The 9843-nt window shown below is 37.2% G+C and overlaps 1 protein-coding gene across 2 annotated transcripts; it reads right to left on the reverse strand.

Annotated features, from left to right (window-relative positions):
* Nucleotides 1–1830: 1830 nt before the first annotated feature.
* Nucleotides 1831–8743, reverse strand: TRH (thyrotropin releasing hormone). Of its 2 annotated transcripts, none has more exons than XM_081934254.1 (3): nucleotides 8532–8730; nucleotides 7243–7458; nucleotides 1831–4444 (listed from the first exon to the last, which is right to left on the reverse strand). In XM_081934254.1, exons 2-3 carry the CDS (start codon nucleotides 7442–7444, stop codon nucleotides 3975–3977), a joined length of 672 nt encoding a protein of 223 aa, XP_081790380.1. In that variant the 5' UTR covers nucleotides 7445–7458; nucleotides 8532–8730; the 3' UTR covers nucleotides 1831–3974. The 2 variants fall into 2 exon arrangements, with proteins under 2 accessions (XP_081790380.1, XP_081790379.1); XM_081934253.1 differs by having other exon boundaries at nucleotides 1832–4444; nucleotides 8453–8743.
* Nucleotides 8744–9843: the final 1100 nt, after the last annotated feature.

Raw genomic sequence — 9843 nt, forward strand, 5'->3', positions numbered from 1 at the left:
AGCATTTGTCTCAGTGCGTTTCTCCATAAGAATGTCTCACCCCTAACATTTCTACTCCAGTGTTTTCCTTTCCAGAGCTCCTGCATCTGCAATTCCTCATGCCTCCTTTTTGAAGGAGAGACCGACTGCTCAACCCCTCTTAAAGAAAAGGCACTGTATACAAGAGGACTGCAGAATCACCCCGGGAACTCCGAGCCAAAATTGAGGAGAACATTTCAGTGTGGCTTTCAACTTTATCTTCTGGATGACCTTTCAGAAAACTGTACTCAAAGTTTATTGAGCCTTCCGTCTCAGTCCTTCATCTAGAATTATCTGCATTATAAGAGCCATCCTGTGTTCCATAAATCACTGTGGTGCATGAAGAATCTCCCTGCAACGTATGCTTGAAATTGGAATGGGCGGGGGGGGGGGGAATGTAATGGAAACTATTCTGGCCTCTAGATGCAATCGGAAGCATTTGGGATATCTGATTGATTAGGACTGCATCCAGATTCACCGAGAAACCTAAATGATGTCCACACCGCACACCTTGTTCAGCATTTCATCTAAAATACCCAGGAAAGTGCCATCCCTGTGGCGTGTGCTACAAAGTATGGGACCCTCCAAAGAATTATGGAGTTCCCAGCATGATGGGTCCATCACAGCAGCTGGCAAGCTGCCAGAAAGAAGGTGGATTCCCCAGATCTCTCTATCTCTTTCAGATCCAGTGTAACATGTCATCATCAAAATTCCTACCAACAGGTTTACAAAAATTCCCTCAGTGGAACAGGTTTGTTCATGTGGATCAGAAGAGATTCAAACCATTGCCTACATACTGCTTATGGTTATTTCCTTGGAGACAGACAGATTTTTCTTATTTTGTTTCATTTGCATCAATATTCAGGATTAACATATATTTATTATATAGAGTTTGTATTTTATAGTCTAATGCTAGTATTACTGTGACTAAATTCTGTGCGGTTAATCATATGGAATATCATATTGCGATTATGTTGATTTTGAATGTTTTTTTCCTTTTATCTTGCTCATTGATTATAAGTTAAGCACAAGTTAAGAAGTTGTTTAACTATATATTGGAATGGATTCAGTAGATTTATTGGGGCAGCAATAATCTGGTCTACATGTTATATCAGTCTAAGTGAGTGTCCTATGATGATGACACAATAGCAGGGATTTCTTACCTGCTTCTCCCAGATTGTATAAATAGGTTACCAGTGTGCATTGCTTACAACATGCAGATTTCAGAATGAGAATAGAGCTGGAAGGGACCTTGGAGGTCTTCTGGTCTAGCCCCCTGCTGAAGCAGGAGATCCTACACTATTTCAGACAAGTGTTGTCTTTTCTTTAAAACCTCCAGTGATGAAGCACCCACAACTTCTGAAGGCAAACTGTTCCATTGGTTAATTGTCCTCACTGTTAGGAAGTTTCTCCTTAATTCCAGGTTACTTCTCTCCTTGAATAGTTTCCGTCTATCGTTTCTTGTCCTGCCCTCTATTGCTTTGGAGAATAATTTGACTCTCTCTTCTTTGTGGCAGCCCCTCAAATACTGGAATTCTGTAATCATGTCCCTCCTAGTCTTGGTTTTCTCTAGACTAGCCAAACCCAAATCCTGCAATCGTTCTTCATATGGTTTAGTCAGAACACTTTTTTAGAACACTTGCTAAAATGAACTGTTAATTAGAATCTATGAATCTTATGTCAACTAATTCAGTTAAATATTTGCAGGACAGACAGTAGGAATATCACTATTATCTGGCGCCCATTAAATGTTTCAGCCCAAGTACTGCAAAGATGCTACATTTGTTTGTGTTGCATTTTTTAAACATGTATCAAAAAGATTTCAAAGAGAAATCTATTTTTGCACAAAACAGCTTTCCATATGAACATTTGATTAATATTGTATACAAATATATAATCATGTCATACACAAGTTTTGATTTAAAATATCAAGTTTGTCCCCTTGTTATATTGATTTCATTTCCCCCCTTTTCAGTCTCAAAGTCAATTTTAATTTGGTACATTGTTTATTTACTTTCTTTCTGTACAATCAAAATGAAAGCTGAATTGGAACACTATAATTTTATTTGGCAAGTAAACACTTTTAATTCACAGAAAGTGAATACATTTCTTCTGAGCATGGTAAGCAGTTTCCCACATTTTTAAATTAAAATCCACACAATAAGATGAAGATGTCTACTAATTCCTCTTTTAAATTTTCATTGTTGCTGTTACCAATCTTTAGTTTCAATTGAAAGATTTACTTCCACTTTATTCGAATCTAGCTGGAACCAGGAATTCTTGGCTATAGATTTCTCATACTGATTCTTGCAATAATAGGAAAAGTTTAATTGCTAAAACAGACATCTTTCTCAGTGTACATTTCCATTCCATTGGACTTCCATTTGCTCCACCTTAGCAATGAGCATAGAGAAACTTCTTATATTATCACAACTTGGTACCTGGTAATTTCACAGCCTCCCCCAACTTAGAAGGTATCAGAATGGAAAATACTGTCACTGGAAAATATGATTTGAAAACCACATTGTAGAGAGGTATATTCTATCAATATGGAAACAAATAATATACATTATGATAGTTGGAGAATATCAAATATTAGCCATAGGTCCTCTGTCCTTCCACAGTTGGATTACTGATATATGTGGAATAAGTTTCTTTCTTTTTTTTAAAGACACTGTTCATTTCTCATTCCAGAACTAAATGGATAATATAAGCAATTGATATTCTATTGTCTATTGCTAATTCTCTCTATCTATATCTTCAAATCTTTTTGTTTCTGCTTAACTAATAATAACTTAATTTAGAAAAGGATCACTCAAGTCTAAGAGTCCAGAGATCATTCTTAGTACAAGGACTAAGATAGCCATAGGAAGTTTCCAACTCCAGCTACTACAAAAGCCTATAGTGCTCATCCTCCAGAGATTATGACATCCACACTTTGGTGATCCTAAATCATATGTGAGCCCTCCTCAATCTGAAGGTCTGCAAATGTGTTGGACTATAAAGAGTCGACTAGCACAGATATGTAGATTGAGAACAATGAGGATTATACTTCAACTCATTTCAACAACACCAGACTGGGAAGATCTGATTTAAGCAATGCAACCAAACAGGCCTGATAATATGATTTTGATCTTCATGGTGAATAGGTAATATCTAAAAAGCCATTGTGTTGATTCCTTATTTAATCCATCCATATTGCAGATGGATGGATTATTGCAGTGGATACTAATCACAATATTCCAGTGGATCTGCAGTACATACTCAATATTGTCTTTATGATAAGAATCTGATTGTGAACTTTCCCTTTCTTTTATTCACTTCCAATTTATTAAGTACCTGGAAAGGTCCTGCTTCAAAGTAACTTCATTATAATCATTTATCTTTTACAATTAAGTGTGTAGACCAAATAGTTCCCATTACAGGTGTGAATTATAATAACCATGATCTTCTACACAATCCTTGCTGAATTACAGTTCTCCATTTGTAATTTAATTCATATATATAATGGGAGAATATTCAGACTTGAATAGGAAGCATGACTCTTTGCTGCTGGTGCACCAGAAGTGAGCAGCAAGATTAGCTCTAATTAGTCTCCTAGTATGACAATCCCCACCTTCTCCATGTATTTATCATTGGCCCATGCACAGTTGGGGAAAAAAGGTACATTGGTATGGCTTTTTATGAGTAACTTTGTTTTACAGAAGTATCAAACCCAACTTATCTGTCACTCAAGGAAACACCTCAGTCTTTTCTTTAAAATGAAATTCACATGTCCATGGACTGCTAAATCTGGACTATGGTACTCCACTATTCTGTGTGATATTCCTTATAAAGAATTACCTGCAGAGAAGTCAGCAAGCAGAAGGAGATGGGGAAGTCATTCAGAAATCATCCAGAAGAATGAAACAATGAATACAACAAACACACAGACACAGACACACAAACAATGTTTCTCACTCCTCTGCTTCTATTTCACCATCCAACAAAGAACTTCTTCCAGGGTGCTGCCTCTTCTCTTCACCGTGGACTTTGCTTATCTTATCTAGCAACTCTAACAGCAGGCTACCTTTGCTGCATTCAGAGGACTCCTGGGGGTCACAAAGAATATTATTGTCTGGGGTCTGTGAACCCAGATACCTCTTGCCTGGATGCTGCCGCTTCTCTAAGGTTTCCTCACTCTCAGTCTCATCATCCCAACCTTGCTTGCCAGGGTGCTGTCGCTTGTTGTAAGGCAAGTACCTCTTGCCCGGATGTTGCCTTTTGGATAATTCATTCAGATAAGCTAGCTGGCTGCTTGGAATGCTGAGGATTTGATCCGAGAGAGATCTTCTGCCAGGATGCTGCCTCTTCTCCAAATCCATTACCATCCTCTTTCCAGGGTGCTGCCTTTTGGTGAACCAATGTAGTTGAGAAGCATCCGGCTCTGTACAAAGAAAGATTTCATATTACTGCTCATTTGGAAATTGGCAAATTATTGTTCTTGTTGCAAGTTATAATTACTCAGTTTGACTCAGGAAGAGTTAGGCAAAATTGGTTAAAAAAAAAGAGCATGATCAAAACAAGGGTTTAAAAATACAGTATTTGTAGGTGTATTATAAATAAGTGAATAGATGTAAGAATAAGACTATTTCATGAGCTGACAAGATCTTCGAGAATATGTTATGGGTATCTTTGTGAAATGGCTATTGTAATGGGGCTTGTTCATTTCCAAAATGGCTGTCATAACCAGGTTTTAAGTACCAGTTTACCAGAATGTCTATGGAGATTCTCAATCATGGTTGTCCCAAAGGTGCTTTTTTTTCCAAGAGGCAACTGGACTTTCTTGTTTGTCTTTGAAGATGTTTCGCTTCTTCAGTTTCTCATCTTAGATGAGAAATAAATCATCTTCAAAGAAAAAACAAGAAAGTTCAGTTGCCTCTTGAAAAAAAAAAAGCACCTTTGGGAATTTATCAGAATGTTCCCTGCACTCCTCGGGCCCTCTCCTCCCCCAAGTTGCTCCTCCCAGTTTACAATTGCCTTTACTTCTTGGGCAGGTGGGCTTTGGGACTTTGAAGTATTAATTGTAGGTGCCCATCATTGATACATTGAATTGTAGCTGCCCATTATTGGACACAGAGAAGTGTCCATAGACATATGAGTAGATTTCCTTGAAAACGGATTCCAATTTCAAGAACTCAAGAAATATCACAAATACCTTCTCCAATATTTGACTGAAATGTGTGGCCAATGAACATTACTTGAAATGATTGATAGATAGATATTTGGGAAAGTGGAAGAAGAATTCCTTTGAAGTAGTGGCTTGAGATATCAGTATTAATGTTGGACTCCTTCAGTATCAGTAACACACTGACATTAACATAATGTGCAATTCTCATGTGAGATTCATCAAGCATGGTCTTATAATAAGTGTTAAACTCTTCACACAAAGGTTTGGCTACAGGCACAAGAAATACAACTTTGTATATTCTAATGGCAAGGAACAATTTTCTGACATTCCTCACAAAATGTTTTCTACAGGAACATCATTTTACACATGGCTGTTTATAAAAAGAATGCCTTCCTTCACCTTTCATTAGACTTCCTCCATTTATATAGAGAATCAGAAACATACAGTATACGTAGAGTTCTTTGGATATATTTGCCATCCTTTGATCTGCCATCAACTCCATTATCAAAGTCAGTATGACAGAATGGAAACAGCAACCCTGCCCTGTCTGCCATTCGGTCATATGACTTCCCAGGCAAACTTGTAGGTAATAGCAACAGTCTGGGAAAAGAACCCAAAAAAGTTTTTTTCACACACAAAAGAAAACCTTCTTAGTCAATTCAAGTTCTAACCGGGGGCAGCTGGAGTTTGAATTGATTAAGAAGCCGGCATGACATTGGTTGTAGAGAAATTGGAAAGGGAGAAAAAGAAGAAAGATAGAACCAAAATGCAGGCTGTAAAAGATACCCAGGTGATTCAAGATCATCTAAGTGAAACTGGCATGGAGCCACTATAGGATCTGTCTGTCCTGCACAGACAACCTGTAGAAGAAAAGGATCTAAAGACACCAGAGGGGAGAGATGTCCAGCTAAGTTTTGATTGGAATCTTTAATTAAGTCACTGGAGAATTTAATAGCAATTGCATTTTAGGACAGGAGCAATGTCATGTTATCAGAGGCATAAGTATTGCTGACAGGGATCTAATTAATCCCAGAATGATAGCACAATTAAGCTATTAAACTTGTCCGCATTCTCTTTTACTTTGAAGGCAGACAATAGATGGAGACAAATAGGAAGAATTATAGGTCTGTCATATGCATCAGCTGGGTTCTGCTTGCTTGGTTATCAGACTGGAAAAAATAAAGCTTTCAAAAAAAAAAAACCTGATGTCTTTCTATCTTTGTTACATTTAGGAGAAAGGTAATGGTCGATATGGTTCACATGAAGGCCTTTGGGTTCTGTATTTGTCTGATCAATCCTGAAAATTTATGATAATTGGCCCATCCATAAGGTAGAGTGAGCCCTGTGTAGAGATGTCGAGAAATGTGGGGAAGCAGAAATTGTACCTTTCTGGCTATTGTATCAAAGGCTCAGCTGCCTATTTCTTTTAGAAAGCAGAGATATACATGTCACTTAGCACAGCCTGACCTGTGTCGAATAAGCTACCCTGATGCATCCCAGAGAGTGTAGTGAAAAACCCTACACCACTATTACCATTAAACAAAAAATCAACAATCTAGTCAGCTGAATGTTGACTTCCCTGAATATTAGCTGTTCTTCGGAGCTCTTTCCCAACACCACTAGGAAGGGCCAAATATTAAAATTTAAAATTATAATATTGGCATGTTTATTTGAATATTGGCATGTTTATTTGTATGGTAGAAAATAAAATATCTTTTTTTTCCAGAAAGATTGGTGTAACCTTCCCAAAATTGGCATTCTCCATAGATATTGAATTACAACTCTCAAAACCTTCCACCAGCATACAACTCAAACACTTAGGATTCCAAATTTGCTTTAAGATATAACACAACTTTTCTCCATCTTAGCAACCAAGAAAAATGTGCCTTATATTTTAACAGCTGTCTTTCCGCGCTTCCCCCACCCCCGCTTAAAAGGAGGAAAAATACTATGAAGACTTTTCTGGACAGAAATTGTGCATGTAAACAAAAACAGGAACAAGAAAAGAACTTCATCGGTTATGTAACCCTAGAAGTTCTCATGTTCATATTTACCTTTATCCAGATGCTCTTCTGCATCTTCTACTTTTCCGAAAATGGAACTTAAGATGAGGCTTTCTGCCTCTGGGGAGAGGTCATCAAAGAGACTCTTTTCATCATTCTCATCTTCTTCTGGAAATTGCTGCCCCAAGTTGACACACACACTAGTAAAAATCAGGAATAGAAACAGCTGCCGCCGCCAAATGGAGATGAACATGGCAAAGCAAGATCCTATGGGCAGAATATAGAGAAAACAGGTTTTTTTAAAAAAGTGTAGAAAATTCAGCATTCCTAATCACTTGGGGAGAAGTGGTGTGTTGAGGAGACACATGAAAGCTCTTCTGTTTTTATTCACTTCTAATGAAAATACCCCTGGGAATGATTACTTATCACTTTAATTTTCTGCGAACACACTTAGGTTTGCCTAAAGATCTTCATGTGAATTTGATGGTCCTCTCTGAGCAAAGATGAGGACTATATAGTATGAGAAAACAGTCTGGTTTATTCTTCTTTACGCATGTGGTTTATCTGAAGCCTATTCACATTAAAGATTTGAATAGCTATATAAACTTTGTAGCAATACATCAGAACAAGTTCTGTGTCATGTTATATACGCCATTTCTTTTAAATGCTTATATTTGAAGTAGAATACCTGTACAGAATGATTACAACATGAATACAATGCTTGTATCATACTGTGCTGCCAGATGATGCTTTAAATCCACATGGCTTAATTACAATTTTCATTAAAACCGCTCAGTGTTTTTTACGTCAGTCAAATAGATTCCAATGTTTTCAGAACATTTGAAAATGAGAGAAAAGCTGTTCTTTTGTGAACACGTAACTAAATGACTTAAAACACATTTTAACTTTGCTGGCAAAGTTAACAGTAGTTGCAATTTTTAAGATCTATCTGATTCTGTGTTGTGAGCAAACAATTAACATTTATCCTTTTAAAGAGAAGAGATAAAGAGCGGGAGAGAGAGAGAGGGAGAGGGAGAGGGAGAGAGACTGTCATTTCCATACATCTTCAGGTTGAAAGTGTTACAAGATTAAATTTGGAAGGTATATTTTTCCAATCCAGTAAACAGCCTGCTTTATTAACTACTCAGAACAATTGAATAACAGCTGTACACAACTAGATAAATCTGTGAGATGTTCATAAGAAAGGAAAAGTTTAATAGGCAAGACAGCCTGCAGAGGGAAAGTAAATGGAATTTATTACCTTCCTTCCAGGTGCTTTAATCCTTGGCTCAGGTTGTGGAAGAATTGCGACAGCTCACTATTTTTCTGTAGCTACTTACACGTTTCAGCTTCCAAGTTGCCTTCCTCCCTTGAATCGCAGATGACATCCACCAGAAGTGCTCCTGAGTTCCTTTGGGTAGATTAAGTCTTCTTCCCTTCTTATAGAGAGCTGCCTCTGGACCAATTATGCAAATAGTTGTGAGGTAATATATGTGATGTACTGTGTTGCTCCTGCCTCCTTTCATTGATGTCAGGGATCTGAAATTTGTGCGCATGTTAAAATTCTGACAGTTGTGAGCTGACCTCACTTCGCGAAGGGTTGCTAGAAAAGAATTGCTTCAGGAAATAAGATAAGATGAGGGAAATGCCTGTGTGTATATGTCAAACAATTGTTATGAGCAAATCCCAAGCAGGACATTCCTGAGATCCGAAGAGCAAAATAGAATCAATAAATGATACTATTTGCAACTTCTTTTTTTTTTAATGGTGTCCTCCTATCTGTAAATTTGCAGTAATTGACAGTTTGCTAGACAATACTCCACAGTTCTCTCATTACCATATAAATTCTCTCCATATAAAATCTTGAATTTTACAGAAAGCAGGACAAGGTTTCATTTGGGTAACAAAGGGCTGAGTAAGTGATGTCCCTCTGTTTTCATCTGGAAAGATTTCTATGTTCAGTTCAGAGATGCTTTTTCTCTACTCATTTGTATATGGGAGATTTGCTATTTCAATTTGAAAAAAGTTGCAATCTAGAAAACACACAAATATGAATGTGCTATAGAACCATATCAGATTGTGACATCCAGTTTCTTCATTGTATATTTCATGATATTCTGGACTTTTACAAAATCCTTCATTTTCATGCCTCATTTTTCTACTGTGAAGGCTTCACTATTCTTTACAATTCTTTTCAAATAAATGTATTCAATCTTAAGTATTTTTTTTAAAGCTGCAGTAAAAGTCTACATACAGATTTTGGATTACTTTGGCAAAATCCTGATTAAAAGTTATATTAACTTTTTGTTAAATTCTCTTGAACCAAACATTGAATTGTTCAAAATAAACTTGTCTGATTTGTTTGAAACAAATTAAACTTTGAGGTTTTGTGTTATTTATCAATGAATGAATAACCTAATGTTTTCACCAGCTGCTATAAGGAATAGATTCAAGTGCTTTTCAAGACATTTCTCTGCCTTTCATGTGTACATGGGGCTTCCCTTGAAATGCACCCGGAGGCTACAGTTGGTCCAGAACGCAGCCGCACGGGTAATTATGGGGAGTACTAGGTACTCCCATGTGACACCGTTCCTGCGCGAGCTGCACTGGCTTCCTGTGGTCTATCGGGTGCGTTTCAAGGTTTTGATAATA

This window comes from Natrix helvetica (genome assembly GCF_964273705.1).
Source record: "Natrix helvetica genome assembly, chromosome: 1".
Lineage (NCBI taxonomy): Eukaryota > Metazoa > Chordata > Lepidosauria > Squamata > Natricidae > Natrix > Natrix helvetica.